This window comes from Anastrepha obliqua, chromosome 5 (genome assembly GCF_027943255.1).
Source record: "Anastrepha obliqua isolate idAnaObli1 chromosome 5, idAnaObli1_1.0, whole genome shotgun sequence".
Lineage (NCBI taxonomy): Eukaryota > Metazoa > Arthropoda > Insecta > Diptera > Tephritidae > Anastrepha > Anastrepha obliqua.
The window spans coordinates 36,558,857-36,577,101 of NC_072896.1; the positions used below are offsets into that span (position 1 = coordinate 36,558,857).

At 32.9% G+C, this 18,245-nt stretch overlaps 6 protein-coding genes across 6 annotated transcripts; 3 read left to right on the top strand and 3 right to left on the bottom strand.

The window, feature by feature from the left end:
• Positions 1-3,914: 3,914 nt before the first annotated feature.
• Positions 3,915-4,370, bottom strand: LOC129247418 (histone H2A). The gene has a single exon (XM_054886537.1). It carries the CDS (start codon positions 4,320-4,322, stop codon positions 3,948-3,950), a length of 375 nt encoding a protein of 124 aa, XP_054742512.1. The 5' UTR covers positions 4,323-4,370; the 3' UTR covers positions 3,915-3,947.
• A 259-nt stretch (positions 4,371-4,629) lies between these two features.
• On the top strand, positions 4,630-5,001 carry LOC129248282 (histone H2B). The gene has a single exon (XM_054887769.1). The coding sequence runs from the start codon at positions 4,630-4,632 to the stop codon at positions 4,999-5,001; it is 372 nt and encodes a 123-aa protein (XP_054743744.1).
• Positions 5,002-9,567: 4,566 nt separating this feature from the next.
• On the bottom strand, positions 9,568-10,023 carry LOC129247423 (histone H2A). Its single transcript, XM_054886550.1, has one exon. It carries the CDS (start codon positions 9,973-9,975, stop codon positions 9,601-9,603), a length of 375 nt encoding a protein of 124 aa, XP_054742525.1. The 5' UTR covers positions 9,976-10,023; the 3' UTR covers positions 9,568-9,600.
• A 259-nt stretch (positions 10,024-10,282) lies between these two features.
• Positions 10,283-10,654, top strand: LOC129248285 (histone H2B). Its single transcript, XM_054887772.1, has one exon. The coding sequence runs from the start codon at positions 10,283-10,285 to the stop codon at positions 10,652-10,654; it is 372 nt and encodes a 123-aa protein (XP_054743747.1).
• Positions 10,655-15,222: 4,568 nt separating this feature from the next.
• LOC129249369 (histone H2A-like) lies at positions 15,223-15,603 on the bottom strand (the record flags this gene model as incomplete). Its single annotated transcript, XM_054889159.1, has 1 exon — positions 15,223-15,603. A coding segment is annotated over one exon (348 nt), but the record flags the coding sequence as incomplete, so codon positions are not given.
• A 327-nt stretch (positions 15,604-15,930) lies between these two features.
• Positions 15,931-16,358, top strand: LOC129248246 (histone H2B). The gene has a single exon (XM_054887723.1). It carries the CDS (start codon positions 15,931-15,933, stop codon positions 16,300-16,302), a length of 372 nt encoding a protein of 123 aa, XP_054743698.1. The 3' UTR covers positions 16,303-16,358.
• The last annotated feature ends 1,887 nt before the right edge of the window (positions 16,359-18,245 follow it).

Consider the following 18,245-nt stretch of genomic DNA (forward strand, 5'->3'; position numbering starts at 1 on the left):
ATGCACCACTATCTGCTGCCTTCTTTTTAGCCTTCTTCTCTGCTGATTTTACGGCTTTTGATTTCAATTTTCCCTCGCTTGATTTACTGGCTGCAACTGATAGTTTGAATGAACCGGACGCACCTTTTCCTTTGGTTTGAATTAGTTTTCCACTTGTAACAGCCGATTTCAAATAACGTTTAATGAATGGTGCCAATTTTTGGGCATCACATTTGTATGTCGCACTAATATATTTCTTAATCGCCAAGAGTGATGAACCGCCACGTTCCTTTAAATTCTTAATTGATGCGTCGACCATTTGTTGTGTTGGTGGATGGGTAGGGGCAACCGACGGCTTTTTGGGTTTAGCTGCCTTAACCTTTTTGGCAACAACTTTCTTTTCAGCAATAGTAGCAGCAGTAGCTACTGGGGAGCTTACATTCACAACAACAACTGAATCAGACATCTTTATTTATATATTGTAGATTAAAACCTCAATTCAAATTCCACGTATGTATTATACACTTTATACACTTCACTCACTTTATGCACTGTATGCACTACATTAATAGAGCACTGGTAAATTAAGATAATTTCTGGAATCCAATATGTAGTTTAACTCCCTTCAAAATTTGAGAAGCAGAGTGAAAAGATGATAATCAAATTTTCACGTTCCAGTGCTATTTAGTGCTTCTATATGACAAACTTTAAGATTTATTTAATTCACTAAAATTCATTGAATTTACTAATTCAACAAATTTATATATAAAACGATAGTATGCATGAGTCACTTTCATATCAATATACTTAAATTGGAATAAAATCAATATTTTTCTTGTAACGAGTGTTTTAGTCGAAACTTTGTACTCAAAATATTAAATTTTCGCTAGTTTTAGTCGATTTTCTTAAAACTCCTTAATATAAATCAATTATAACTATTGAAAATATAAAATATATCAAATTATCAATCATCTAAACAGGTTATTTTATATATTACTTAAAATAATATGTTTGAAAAAATAAAATTAAATATCTCAATGGTATCACCAGAGCAATTCTCAGTGGCGTTAGTTGGATGCATGAAATAATCCAGTATTTTGATGAATATTGAAAACTTTAATTTTGGTTGAAATGAATGATGGTAATGAAATAATTAAATTTGACTAATGTGAATTATGTAAATTTTATTTTAATATAATACTTAATTTTTTGATATTAATTCAAATATTCACTGATCAATCAATATATATATATTATATATATACATATGTCTGCATACAAAATTTTTTATTTAATTAATTAAATATTATTGTTATTAATAAAAAAATGTAACTTTTTCTTTAAAAATTTGCAATATATGTCAAAGCAAGGTACAAAATTCCCATATGTACATACGTGTTTACATACAAGTATACTACTTGTATGCTTGGCGAAGGCAAAAGGCAAAGGTAGTAAGAGCATGATTGTATTCCAACGTTAAAGAAATAAATATAAATATAAAAATATAATTTTAACTACATATATATTTTTAAAAAGTTGTATTTATGTATGTAGCGAAAAAAAATTATTTAAAAATTAAATATATCAGGTTAGAGGCCTGGGTGTTAAAATACAGTCATAATCTATTTAACACGATCGCGGACACTAAAAATTTCTGGAAGCTGCAAAAATAGACAGGCAATTATTTTTGAAACTAGTTGCAATATCCTAAATCTGATTACACATATATTATAAGTGTAGTCAGAACATCGTATTTTAATGATGAAAGTATATGAAAGTACTTAATGAATCAAGTGGTCATTACTTTAAAATGTATATTAATTACAAAAACTTAAAGTTACATGAAATTAAATGAAAAAAACTTGGCTTTAAAATTTGAATGCTGTAGCATTCACGTCATTTTGCATTACTATAAAAATGACTGCTATAGCATTCACGTCCGCGAACGTGTTAATTGTATAATGAGTATGTATGTACATATGTACTCGTGCACATCAAATATAGAATCACATCAGAATTGTGCGTTTGTTTAAAATTTTAATTGTACAAAATTTTGAATCTTTGTTAAAAGAATATTGTGGTCCTGAAAAGGACCGTTTATGTTTTTCAAATATGTACCCAAGAAATTATTTAACCGCCGAAACCGTATAAAGTACGGCCTTGTCTCTTTAAAGCGTACACAACATCCATAGCTGTAACTGTTTTCCTTTTGGCATGTTCAGTATAGGTAACTGCATCACGGATAACATTCTCCAAAAATACTTTTAAAACACCACGAGTTTCTTCATATATCAAACCAGATATACGTTTTACACCACCACGACGAGCTAAACGTCGAATAGCTGGTTTAGTGATACCTTGGATGTTATCACGTAAAACTTTGCGATGACGTTTGGCGCCACCTTTTCCCAAACCTTTACCACCTTTGCCGCGACCAGTCATTTTTTAGTATTTACTATTTGCACAAGTAAGAATTTAACACTTTAACACTGTAACACTTCACCACCAATGAAATAACAGAAGCGAGAGCACATCTATTTATACCAAAATCTCACAACTGCTATACACAAGACAAAAGGTACGCCATACATCTATCTCGCTTCAACACACATACCTACATAATACATGGACTTGTGAAACATATTAGTTGGAATTGCTACTTAGGTTGTGAACGTCATACAATTTGTTATAGGTACAGTGTACAGTGTACAGTGTTCTATAGTGTTCAAATCAGTGTGACAAATAATAAAAAAAAGTGAGTAGTGAAAAATGGCTCGTACAAAGCAAACAGCCCGAAAATCGACTGGTGGAAAAGCACCACGTAAACAATTGGCGACAAAAGCAGCACGCAAAAGTGCACCAGCAACTGGTGGAGTTAAAAAGCCACATCGTTATCGTCCAGGTACAGTGGCGTTGCGTGAAATTCGTCGCTATCAAAAGAGTACCGAATTATTGATACGCAAATTGCCATTCCAGCGCTTGGTTCGTGAAATAGCGCAAGATTTCAAAACAGATCTACGTTTCCAAAGTTCTGCTGTTATGGCTCTACAAGAAGCAAGTGAAGCATACTTGGTTGGTCTTTTTGAAGATACCAATTTGTGTGCCATCCATGCTAAGCGTGTTACAATTATGCCAAAAGATATTCAATTGGCCAGACGTATTCGTGGTGAACGTGCTTAAATCAATAGGAAAACTTGTGAAAAAACGGTCCTTTTCAGGACCACAATTTGTTAAACGAAAAAGATCAAAAATTTTATTGAAATATTTATGCATATACATACATACCTATATGTGTAGATATTTTTGTGTTTTCGTAAATGTATGTAGTACATGTACAGTTCTTTATCTACTCCACATCGTTTATACTCGTGTGCTTTTAAGTATAGTCGGCATGCATGTATACACGTTTATGTATGTATATGCGCACATAACCAGTTAATAAGCAGCAAAGCAGCAATTTTGGCGCAATTCGGTAATATGTATAAAAATATAATACACATAATGGGATGCCACGTTCTTTATTAAGAATATTAAATGAATAAGAAAACTATTTTAAAAAATGGTCCTTTTCAGGACCACAATTTGTTAAACGAAAAAGATCAACAATGTTATTGGAATATTTATGCGTATACATATATGTGTAGATATTTTTGTGTTTTCGTTAATGTACGTAGTACACACATACAAACATACATATACATTTCTTTGTCTACTCCACATCATTTATACACGAGCGTTTTTTAGTACAGCCTGTAGGCATGTATACACATGTATGAATGAATATGTATACATAACCAGTTTATATGCCGCAGTTTTGGCGCAAATATACATGCGTCTAAGTGTATGAAAAAATAACACATTTATTAGGAAAATTATTTAAATCTCTTTGTAAATGTATTTTGTCGTCCTGAAAAGGACGGTTTGTTTGCGTCGGTATTTATAATTATAATTCGCCTATATTTTTCACTTTATGCTTTCTTTTCGGTCTTCTTTGGCAAAAGTACAGCTTGAATATTAGGCAAAACACCACCTTGAGCAATAGTTACACCAGACAACAATTTATTCAATTCTTCATCGTTGCGGATGGCCAATTGTAAATGACGTGGGATGATTCTTGTCTTTTTGTTATCACGAGCAGCATTACCAGCCAATTCAAGAACTTCAGCTGCTAAATATTCCATAACTGCAGCTAGATAAACTGGAGCACCGGCACCAACACGCTCAGCATAATTGCCTTTGCGCAACAAACGATGAATACGACCAACTGGAAATTGAAGACCAGCACGATTTGAACGGGACTTTGCCTTTCCCTTAACTTTACCACCTTTACCACGGCCTGACATTTTAACTGCTATAGATTGTTCACTTCACTACACGACAAAGCACTCTACTGTATTATACTCAATGTATAAGCACACTATTCACTGATACACAAAATGTGCGCTGCTTATATACTTTTTCGCTATGCTGAGCACCAACCCCTGTACTGTGCTGTTGAGCATCGTGCGTATACTACTACTTCGTATTGTCTCACCGAAGAGTTGGTCGGCAAATGTACACTTAAGCTTGCACCAGACACATGGTATGTATAATAAGTGACAAATAGTGCGAGTGAAAATAAAATATCATCAACGTTGTGAAGAAATTAAAATGCCGCCAAAAACTAGTGGAAAAGCAGCAAAGAAAGCCGGTAAGGCTCAAAAGAATATTACTAAAAATGATAAGAAAAAGAAGCGTAAGAGGAAGGAAAGTTATGCCATCTACATCTATAAAGTGTTGAAACAAGTACATCCTGATACCGGTATTTCATCCAAGGCCATGAGCATTATGAATAGTTTTGTGAATGACATCTTTGAGCGCATTGCTGCGGAAGCGTCGCGTTTAGCTCACTATAACAAACGTTCAACCATCACCAGTCGCGAAATTCAAACTGCTGTACGTTTACTTTTGCCCGGTGAATTGGCCAAACATGCCGTCAGTGAAGGTACCAAAGCTGTTACCAAATATACCAGTTCCAAATAATTTTTCCAACTGAACTAATGGTATATAAATATATTAACAAAACAAGGCCCTTTTCAGGGCCATAAAATATAAATTAACAAAGAGGATAAAAAACTGTTGATTAATATCTCTGCATATTGGCACATTGAAATTAATTTAAAAATTCCTTAATATTGAAGAATATATTCATATGGTTTCATTAGTCTATTAATTAAATATGATTTTGTTGAACTACTTGGTTTTTATTTTTTTAATGTTTTCTACACACTGTAGGGAATAAATTCACTTTTGATCTTTTTGTTAAGAGATTTTGTAGCCCTGAAAAGGGCTTATTATTAATTTACCATGAAGGTTCCGTTTATAACTCACTTACAAACACCGTAAATTATTTACTTTTTACCTGCTGCTGTAGGTTTTTTTGCGGCTGGCTTTTTATTCGATGCAGACTTCTTGGATTTAGCAGCAGTTGCTTTTGCTTTAGCTGCTTTTGGCTTAGCAGTTGCAGATTTGGCTTTAGTTGGTTTCACTTTTAATGCACCACCCTTTTTTGCATCTTTCGCCGTAGCCTTTTCAGTTTTCTTCTTTTCAGCTGTTTTCTTACTGGCAACAGCTTTTTTTACCTTTTTCTCACCACTTGCCGCCTTTTTGACTTTACTCAATGATTTTTTCTTTGATGCACCACTATCTGCTGCCTTCTTTTTAGCCTTCTTCTCTGCTGATTTTACGGCTTTTGATTTCAATTTTCCCTCGCTTGATTTACTGGCTGCAACTGATAGTTTGAATGAACCGGACGCACCTTTTCCTTTGGTTTGAATTAGTTTTCCACTTGTAACAGCCGATTTCAAATAACGTTTAATGAATGGTGCCAATTTTTGGGCATCACATTTGTATGTCGCACTAATATATTTCTTAATCGCCAAGAGTGATGAACCGCCACGTTCCTTTAAATTCTTAATTGATGCGTCGACCATTTGTTGTGTTGGTGGATGGGTAGGGGCAACCGACGGCTTTTTGGGTTTAGCTGCCTTAACCTTTTTGGCAACAACTTTCTTTTCAGCAATAGTAGCAGCAGTAGCTACTGGGGAGCTTACATTCACAACAACAACTGAATCAGACATCTTTATTTATATATTGTAGATTAAAACCTCAATTCAAATTCCACGTATGTATTATACACTTTATACACTTCACTCACTTTATGCACTGTATGCACTACACTAATAGAGCACTGGTAAATTAAGAGAATTTCTGGAATCCAATATGTAGTTTAACTCCCTTCAAAATTTGAGAAGCAGAGTGAAAAGATGATAATCAAATTTTCACGTTCCAGTGCTATTTAGTGCTTCTATATGACAAACTTTAAGATTTATTTAATTCACTAAAATTCATTGAATTTACTAATTCAACAAATTTATATATAAAACGATAGTATGCATGAGTCACTTTCATATCAATATACTTAAATTGGAATAAAATCAATATTTTTCTTGTAACGAGTGTTTTAGTCGAAACTTTGTACTCAAAATATTAAATTTTCGCTAGTTTTAGTCGATTTTCTTAAAACTCCTTAATATAAATCAATTATAACTATTGAAAATATAAAATATATCAAATTATCAATCATCTAAACAGGTTATTTTATATATTACTTAAAATAATATGTTTGAAAAAATAAAATTAAATATCTCAATGGTATCACCAGAGCAATTCTCAGTGGCGTTAGTTGGATGCATGAAATAATCCAGTATTTTGATGAATATTGAAAACTTTAATTTTGGTTGAAATGAATGATGGTAATGAAATAATTAAATTTGACTAATGTGAATTATGTAAATTTTATTTTAATATAATACTTAATTTTTTGATATTAATTCAAATATTCACTGATCAATCAATATATATATATTATATATATACATATGTCTGCATACAAAATTTTTTATTTAATTAATTAAATATTATTGTTATTAATAAAAAAATGTAACTTTTTCTTTAAAAATTTGCAATATATGTCAAAGCAAGGTACAAAATTCCCATATGTACATACGTGTTTACATACAAGTATACTACTTGTATGCTTGGCGAAGGCAAAAGGCAAAGGTAGTAAGAGTATGATTGTATTCCAACGTTAAAGAAATAAATATAAATATAAAAATATAATTTTAACTACATATATATTTTTAAAAAGTTGTATTTATGTATGTAGCGAAAAAAAATTATTTAAAAATTAAATATATCAGGTTAGAGGCCTGGGTGTTAAAATACAGTCATAATCTATTTAACACGATCGCGGACACTAAAAATTTCTGGAAGCTGCAAAAATAGACAGGCAATTATTTTTGAAACTAGTTGCAATATCCTAAATCTGATTACACATATATTATAAGTGTAGTCAGAACATCGTATTTTAATGATGAAAGTATATGAAAGTACTTAATGAATCAAGTGGTCATTACTTTAAAATGTATATTAATTACAAAAACTTAAAGTTACATGAAATTAAATGAAAAAAACTTGGCTTTAAAATTTGAATGCTGTAGCATTCACGTCATTTTGCATCACTATAAAAATGACTGCTATAGCATTCACGTCCGCGAACGTGTTAATTGTATAATGAGTATGTATGTACATATGTACTCGTGCACATCAAATATAGAATCACATCAGAATTGTGCGTTTGTTTAAAATTTTAATTGTACAAAATTTTGAATCTTTGTTAAAAGAATATTGTGGTCCTGAAAAGGACCGTTTATGTTTTTCAAATATGTACCCAAGAAATTATTTAACCGCCGAAACCGTATAAAGTACGGCCTTGTCTCTTTAAAGCGTACACAACATCCATAGCTGTAACTGTTTTCCTTTTGGCATGTTCAGTATAGGTAACTGCATCACGGATAACATTCTCCAAAAATACTTTTAAAACACCACGAGTTTCTTCATATATCAAACCAGATATACGTTTTACACCACCACGACGAGCTAAACGTCGAATAGCTGGTTTAGTGATACCTTGGATGTTATCACGTAAAACTTTGCGATGACGTTTGGCGCCACCTTTTCCCAAACCTTTACCACCTTTGCCGCGACCAGTCATTTTTTAGTATTTACTATTTGCACAAGTAAGAATTTAACACTTTAACACTGTAACACTTCACCACCAATGAAATAACAGAAGCGAGAGCACATCTATTTATACCAAAATCTCACAACTGCTATACACAAGACAAAAGGTACGCCATACATCTATCTCGCTTCAACACACATACCTACATAATACATGGACTTGTGAAACATATTAGTTGGAATTGCTACTTAGGTTGTGAACGTCATACAATTTGTTATAGGTACAGTGTACAGTGTACAGTGTTCTATAGTGTTCAAATCAGTGTGACAAATAATAAAAAAAAGTGAGTAGTGAAAAATGGCTCGTACAAAGCAAACAGCCCGAAAATCGACTGGTGGAAAAGCACCACGTAAACAATTGGCGACAAAAGCAGCACGCAAAAGTGCACCAGCAACTGGTGGAGTTAAAAAGCCACATCGTTATCGTCCAGGTACAGTGGCGTTGCGTGAAATTCGTCGCTATCAAAAGAGTACCGAATTATTGATACGCAAATTGCCATTCCAGCGCTTGGTTCGTGAAATAGCGCAAGATTTCAAAACAGATCTACGTTTCCAAAGTTCTGCTGTTATGGCTCTACAAGAAGCAAGTGAAGCATACTTGGTTGGTCTTTTTGAAGATACCAATTTGTGTGCCATCCATGCTAAGCGTGTTACAATTATGCCAAAAGATATTCAATTGGCCAGACGTATTCGTGGTGAACGTGCTTAAATCAATAGGAAAACTTGTGAAAAAACGGTCCTTTTCAGGACCACAATTTGTTAAACGAAAAAGATCAAAAATTTTATTGAAATATTTATGCATATACATACATACCTATATGTGTAGATATTTTTGTGTTTTCGTAAATGTATGTAGTACATGTACAGTTCTTTATCTACTCCACATCGTTTATACTCGTGTGCTTTTAAGTATAGTCGGCATGCATGTATACACGTTTATGTATGTATATGCGCACATAACCAGTTAATAAGCAGCAAAGCAGCAATTTTGGCGCAATTCGGTAATATGTATAAAAATATAATACACATAATGGGATGCCACGTTCTTTATTAAGAATATTAAATGAATAAGAAAACTATTTTAAAAAATGGTCCTTTTCAGGACCACAATTTGTTAAACGAAAAAGATCAACAATGTTATTGGAATATTTATGCGTATACATATATGTGTAGATATTTTTGTGTTTTCGTTAATGTACGTAGTACACACATACAAACATACATATACATTTCTTTGTCTACTCCACATCATTTATACACGAGCGTTTTTTAGTACAGCCTGTAGGCATGTATACACATGTATGAATGAATATGTATACATAACCAGTTTATATGCCGCAGTTTTGGCGCAAATATACATGCGTCTAAGTGTATGAAAAAATAACACATTTATTAGGAAAATTATTTAAATCTCTTTGTAAATGTATTTTGTCGTCCTGAAAAGGACGGTTTGTTTGCGTCGGTATTTATAATTATAATTCGCCTATATTTTTCACTTTATGCTTTCTTTTCGGTCTTCTTTGGCAAAAGTACAGCTTGAATATTAGGCAAAACACCACCTTGAGCAATAGTTACACCAGACAACAATTTATTCAATTCTTCATCGTTGCGGATGGCCAATTGTAAATGACGTGGGATGATTCTTGTCTTTTTGTTATCACGAGCAGCATTACCAGCCAATTCAAGAACTTCAGCTGCTAAATATTCCATAACTGCAGCTAGATAAACTGGAGCACCGGCACCAACACGCTCAGCATAATTGCCTTTGCGCAACAAACGATGAATACGACCAACTGGAAATTGAAGACCAGCACGATTTGAACGGGACTTTGCCTTTCCCTTAACTTTACCACCTTTACCACGGCCTGACATTTTAACTGCTATAGATTGTTCACTTCACTACACGACAAAGCACTCTACTGTATTATACTCAATGTATAAGCACACTAATCACTGATACACAAAATGTGCGCTGCTTATATACTTTTTCGCTATGCTGAGCACCAACCCCTGTACTGTGCTGTTGAGCATCGTGCGTATACTACTACTTCGTATTGTCTCACCGAAGAGTTGGTCGGCAAATGTACACTTAAGCTTGCACCAGACACATGGTATGTATAATAAGTGACAAATAGTGCGAGTGAAAATAAAATATCATCAACGTTGTGAAGAAATTAAAATGCCGCCAAAAACTAGTGGAAAAGCAGCAAAGAAAGCCGGTAAGGCTCAAAAGAATATTACTAAAAATGATAAGAAAAAGAAGCGTAAGAGGAAGGAAAGTTATGCCATCTACATCTATAAAGTGTTGAAACAAGTACATCCTGATACCGGTATTTCATCCAAGGCCATGAGCATTATGAATAGTTTTGTGAATGACATCTTTGAGCGCATTGCTGCGGAAGCGTCGCGTTTAGCTCACTATAACAAACGTTCAACCATCACCAGTCGCGAAATTCAAACTGCTGTACGTTTACTTTTGCCCGGTGAATTGGCCAAACATGCCGTCAGTGAAGGTACCAAAGCTGTTACCAAATATACCAGTTCCAAATAATTTTTCCAACTGAACTAATGGTATATAAATATATTAACAAAACAAGGCCCTTTTCAGGGCCATAAAATATAAATTAACAAAGAGGATAAAAAATTGTTGATTAATATCTCTACATATGTACATATGTATGCACATTGAAATTAATTTAAAAATTCCTTAATATTGAAGAATATATTCATATGGTTTCATTAGTCTATTAAATATGATTTTGTTGAACTACTTGGTTTTTATTTTTTTAATGTTTTCTACACACTGTAAGGAATAAATTCACTTTTGATCTTTTTGTTAAGAGATTTTGTAGCCCTGAAAAGGGCTTATTATTAATTTACCATGAAGGTTCCGTTTATAACTCACTTACAAACACCGTAAATTATTTACTTTTTACCTGCTGCTGTAGGTTTTTTTGCGGCTGGCTTTTTATTCGATGCAGACTTCTTGGATTTAGCAGCAGTTGCTTTTGCTTTAGCTGCTTTTGGTTTAGCAGTTGCAGATTTGGCTTTAGTTGGTTTCACTTTTAATGCGCCACCCTTTTTTGCATCTTTCGCCTTAGCCTTTTCAGTTTTCTTCTTTTCAGCTGTTTTCTTACTGGCAACAGCTTTTTTTACCTTTTTCTCACCACTTGCCGCCTTTTTGACTTTACTCAACGATTTTTTCTTTGATGCACCACTATCTGCTGCCTTCTTTTTAGCCTTAACCTTCTCTGCTGATTTTACGGCTTTTGATTTCAATTTTCCCTCGCTTGATTTACTGGCTGCAACTGATAGTTTGAATGAACCGGACGCACCTTTTCCTTTGGTTTGAATTAGTTTTCCACTTGTAACAGCCGATTTCAAATAACGTTTAATGAATGGTGCCAATTTTTGGACATCACATTTGTATGTCGCACTAATATATTTCTTAATCGCCAAGAGTGATGAACCGCCACGTTCCTTTAAATTCTTAATTGATGCGTCGACCATTTGTTGTGTTGGTGGATGGGTAGGGGCAACCGACGGCTTTTTGGGTTTAGCTGCCTTAACCTTTTTGGCAACAACTTTCTTTTCAGCAATAGTAGCAGCAGTAGCTACTGGGGAGCTTACATTCACAACAGCAACTGAATCAGACATCTTTATTTATATATTGTAGATTAAAACCTCAATTCAAATTCCACGTATGTATTATACACTTTATACACTTCACTCACTTTATGCACTACACTAATAGAGCACTGGTAAATTAAGAGAATTTCTGGAATCCAATATGTAGTTTAACTCCCTTCAAAATTTGAGAAGCAGAGCGAAAAGATGATAATCAAATTTTCACGTTCCAGTGCTATTTAGTGCTTCTATATGACAAACTTTAAGATTTATTTAATTCACTAAAATTCATTGAATTTACTAATTCAACAAATTTATATGTAAAACGATAGTATGCATGAGTCACTTTCATATCAATATACTTAAATTGGAATAAAATCAATATTTTTCTTGTAACGAGTGTTTTAGTCGAAACTTTGTACTCAAAATATTAAATTTTCGCTAGTTTTAGTAGATTTTCTTAAAACTCCTTAATATAAATCAATTATAACTATTGAAAATATAAAATATATCAAATTATCAATCATCTAAACAGGTTATTTTATATATTACTTAAAATAATATGTTTGAAAAAATAAAATTAAATATCTCAATGGTATCACCAGAGCAATTCTCAGTGGCGTTAGTTGGATGCATGAAATAATCCAGTATTTTGATGAATATTGAAAACTTTAATTTTGGTTGAAATGAATGATGGTAATGAAATAATTAAATTTGACTAATGTGGATTATGTAAATTTTATTTTAATATATTACTTAATTTTTTGATATTAATTCAAATATTCACTGATCAATCAATATATATATATTATATATATACATATGTGTGCATACAAAATTTTTTATTTAATTAATTAAATATTATTGTTATTAATAAAAAAATGTAACTTTTTCTTTAAAAATTTGCAATATATGTCAAAGCAAGATACAAAATTCCCATATGTACATACGTGTTTACATACAAGTATACTACTTGTATGCTTGACGAAGGCAAAAGGCAAAGGTAGTAAGAGTATGATTGTATTCCAACGTTAAAGAAATAAATATAAATATAAAAATATAATTTTAACTACAAATATATTTTTAAAAAGTTGTATTTATGTATGTAGCGAAAAAAATTATTTAAAAATTAAATATATCAGGTTAGAGGCCTGGGTGTTAAAATACAGTCATAATCTATTTAACACGATCGCGGACACTAAAAATTTCTGGAAGCTGCAAAAATAGACAGGCAATTATTTTTGAAACTAGTTGCAAAATCCTAAATCTGATTACACATATATTATAAGTGTAGTCAGAACATCGTATTTTAACTGTTATATGAAAGTACTTAATGAATCAAGTGGTCATTACTTTAAAATGTATATTAATTACAAAAACTTAAAGTTACATGAAATTAAATGAACAAAACTTGGCTTTAAAATTTGAATGCTGTAGCATCACGTCATTTTGCATCACTATAAAAATAAATGCTATAGCATTCACGTCCGCGAACGTGTTAATTGTATAATGAGTATGTACATATGTATGTACTCGTGCTCATGCAATATAGAATCACAACAGAATTGTGCGTTCGTTTAAAATTTTAATTGAACAAAATTTTGAATCTTTGTTAAAAGAATATTGTGGTCCTGAAAAGGACCGTTTTTTATGTTTTTCAAATATGTACCCAAGAAATTATTTAACCGCCGAAACCGTATAAAGTACGGCCTTGTCTCTTTAAAGCGTACACAACATCCATAGCTGTAACTGTTTTCCTTTTGGCATGTTCAGTATAGGTAACTGCATCACGGATAACATTCTCCAAAAATACTTTTAAAACACCACGAGTTTCTTCATATATCAAACCAGATATACGTTTTACACCACCACGACGAGCTAAACGTCGAATAGCTGGTTTAGTGATACCTTGGATGTTATCACGTAAAACTTTGCGATGACGTTTGGCTCCACCTTTTCCCAAACCTTTACCACCTTTGCCGCGACCAGTCATTTTTTATTGTAGTATTTACTATTTGCACAAGTAAGAATTTAACACTTTAACACTGTGACACTTCACCACCAATGAAATAACAGAAGCGAGAGCACATCTATTTATACCAAAATCTCACAACTGCAATACCCAAGACAAAAGGTACGCCATACATCTATCTCGCTTCAACACATACCTCATAATACATGGACTTGTGAAACATATTAGTTGGAATTGCTACTTAGGTTGTGAACGTTATACAATTTGTTATAGGTACAGTGTACAGTGTATAGTGTTCTATAGTGTTCAAATCAGTGTGACAAATAATAAAAAAAGTGAGTAGTGAAAAATGGCTCGTACAAAGCAAACAGCCCGAAAATCGACTGGTGGAAAGGCACCACGTAAACAATTGGCGACAAAAGCAGCACGCAAAAGTGCACCAGCAACTGGTGGAGTTAAAAAGCCACATCGTTATCGTCCAGGTACAGTGGCGTTGCGTGAAATTCGTCGCTATCAAAAGAGTACCGAATTATTGATACGCAAATTGCCATTCCAGCGCTTGGTTCGTGAAATAGCGCAAGATTTCAAAACAGATCTACGTTTCCAAAGTTCTGCTGTTATGGCTCTACAAGAAGCAAGTGAAGCATACTTGGTTGGTCTTTTTGAAGATACCAATTTGTGTGCCATCCATGCTAAGCGTGTTACAATTATGCCAAAAGATATTCAATTGGCTAGACGTATTCGTGGTGAACGTGCTTAAATCAATAAGAAAACATATAAAAAAACGGTCCTTTTCAGGACCACAATTTGTTAAACAAAAAAGATCAAAAATTTTATTGAAATATTTATGCATATACATACCTATATGTGTAGGTATTTTTGTGTTTTCGTAAATGTATGTAGTACATGTACAGTTCTTTATCTACTCCACATCGTTTATACTCGTGTGCTTTTAAGTATAGTCGGCATGCATGTATACACGTTTATGTACGTATGTATATGCGCACATAACCAGTTAATAAGCAGCAAAGCAGCAATTTTGGCGCAATTCGGTAATATGTACAAAAATATAATACACATAATGGGATGCCACGTTCTTTATTAAGAATATTAAATGAATAAGAAAACTAATATATTTTAAAAAATGGTCCTTTTCAGGACCACAATTTGTTAAACGAAAAAGATCAACAATGTTATTGGAATATTTATGCGTATACATATATGTGTAGATATTTTTGTGTTTTCGTTAATGTACGTAGTACACACATACAAACATACATATACATTTCTTTGTCTACTCCACATCATTTATACACGAGCGTTTTTTAGTACAGCCTGTAGGCATGTATACACATGTATGAATGAATATGTATACATAACCAGTTTATATGCCGCAGTTTTGGCGCAAATATACATGCGTCTAAGTGTATGAAAAAATAACACATTTATTAGGAAAATTATTTAAATCTCTTTGTAAATGTATTTTGTCGTCCTGAAAAGGACGGTTTGTTTGCGTCGGTATTTATAATTATAATTCGCCTATATTTTTCACTTTATGCTTTCTTTTCGGTCTTCTTTGGCAAAAGTACAGCTTGAATATTAGGCAAAACACCACCTTGAGCAATAGTTACACCAGACAACAATTTATTCAATTCTTCATCGTTGCGGATGGCCAATTGTAAATGACGTGGGATGATTCTTGTCTTTTTGTTATCACGAGCAGCATTACCAGCCAATTCAAGAACTTCAGCTGCTAAATATTCCATAACTGCAGCTAGATAAACTGGAGCACCGGCACCAACACGCTCAGCATAATTGCCTTTGCGCAACAAACGATGAATACGACCAACTGGAAATTGAAGACCAGCACGATTTGAACGGGACTTTGCCTTTCCCTTAACTTTACCACGGCCTGACATTTTCACTGCTATAGATTGTTCACTTCACTACACTAAAAAGCAATGTAATGTATTATACTCAATGTATAAGCACACTAATCACTGATACACAAAATGTGCGCTGCTTATATACTTTTTCGCTATGCTGAGCACCAACCCCTGTACTGTGCTGTTGAGCATCGTGCGTATACTACTACTTCGTATTATCTCGCCGAAGAGTTGGTCGGCAAATATACACTTAAGCATGCACACGACAAATGGTAGGTATAATAAGTGACAGTGCGAGTGAAAATAAAATCATAAAATCGTCAAAGTTGTGAAGAAATTAAAATGCCGCCAAAAACTAGTGGAAAAGCAGCGAAGAAAGCCGGTAAGGCTCAAAAGAATATTACTAAAAATGATAAGAAAAAGAAGCGTAAGAGGAAGGAAAGTTATGCCATCTACATCTATAAAGTGTTGAAACAAGTACATCCTGATACCGGTATTTCATCCAAGGCCATGAGCATTATGAATAGTTTTGTGAATGACATCTTTGAGCGCATTGCTGCGGAAGCGTCGCGTTTAGCTCACTATAACAAACGTTCAACCATCACCAGTCGCGAAATTCAAACTGCTGTACGTTTACTCTTGCCCGGTGAATTGGCCAAACATGCCGTCAGTGAAGGTACCAAAGCTGTTACCAAATATACCAGTTCCAAATAATTTTTCCAACTGAACTAATGGTATATAAATATATTAACAAAACAAGGCCCTTTTCAGGGCCATAAAATATAAATTAACAAAGAGGATAAAAAATTGTTGATTAATATCTCTACATATGTACATATGTATGCACATTGAAATTAATTTAAAAATTCCTTAATATTGAAGAATATATTCATATGGTTTCATTAGTCTATTAAATATGATTTTGTTGAACTACTTGGTTTTTATTTTTTTAATGTTTTCTACACACTGTAAGGAATAAATTCACTTTTGATCTTTTTGTTAAGAGATTTTGTAGCCCTGAAAAGGGCTTATTATTAATTTACCATGAAGGTTCCGTTTATAACTCACTTACAAACACCGTAAATTATTTACTTTTTACCTGCTGCTGTAGGTTTTTTTGCGGCTGGCTTTTTATTCGATGCAGACTTCTTGGATTTAGCAGCAGTTGCTTTTGCTTTAGCTGCTTTTGGTTTAGCAGTTGCAGATTTGGCTTTAGTTGGTTTCACTTTTAATGCGCCACCCTTTTTTGCATCTTTCGCCTTAGCCTTTTCAGTTTTCTTCTTTTCAGCTGTTTTCTTACTGGCAACAGCTTTTTTTACCTTTTTCTCACCACTTGCCGCCTTTTTGACTTTACTCAACGATTTTTTCTTTGATGCACCACTATCTGCTGCCTTCTTTTTAGCCTTAACCTTCTCTGCTGATTTTACGGCTTTTGATTTCAATTTTCCCTCGCTTGATTTACTGGCTGCAACTGATAGTTTGAATGAACCGGACGCACCTTTTCCTTTGGTTTGAATTAGTTTTCCACTTGTAACAGCCGATTTCAAATAACGTTTAATGAATGGTGCCAATTTTTGGGCATCACATTTGTATGTCGCACTAATATATTTCTTAATCGCCAAGAGTGATGAACCGCCACGTTCCTTTAAATTCTTAATTGATGCGTCGACCATTTGTTGTGTTGGTGGATGGGTAGGGGCAACCGACGGCTTTTTGGGTTTAGCTGCCTTAACCTTTTTGGCAACAACTTTCTTTTCAGCAATAGTAGCAGCAGTAGCTACTGGGGAGCTTACATTCACAACAGCAACTGAATCAGACATCTTTATTTATATATTGTAGATTAAAACCTCAATTCAAATTCCACGTATGTATTATACACTTTATACACTTCACTCACTTTATGCACTACACTAATAGAGCACTGGTAAATTAAGAGAATTTCTGGAATCCAATATGTAGTTTAACTCCCTTCAAAATTTGAGAAGCAGAGCGAAAAGATGATAATCAAATTTTCACGTTCCAGTGCTATTTAGTGCTTCTATATGACAAACTTTAAGATTTATTTAATTCACTAAAATTCATTGAATTTACTAATTCAACAAATTTATATGTAAAACGATAGTATGCATGAGTCACTTTCATATCAATATACTTAAATTGGAATAAAATCAATATTTTTCTTGTAACGAGTGTTTTAGTCGAAACTTTGTACTCAAAATATTAAATTTTCGCTAGTTTTAGTAGATTTTCTTAAAACTCCTTAATATAAATCAATTATAACTATTGAAAATATAAAATATATCAAATTATCAATCATCTAAACAGGTTATTTTATATATTACTTAAAATAATATGTTTGAAAAAATAAAATTAAATATCTCAATGGTATCACCAGAGCAATTCTCAGTGGCGTTAGTTGGATGCATGAAATAATCCAGTATTTTGATGAATATTGAAAACTTTAATTTTGGTTGAAATGAATGATGGTAATGAAATAATTAAATTTGACTAATGTGGATTATGTAAATTTTATTTTAATATATTACTTAATTTTTTGATATTAATTCAAATATTCACTGATCAATAAATATATATATATATTATATATATACATATGTGTGCATACAAAATTTTTTATTTAATTAATTAAATATTAT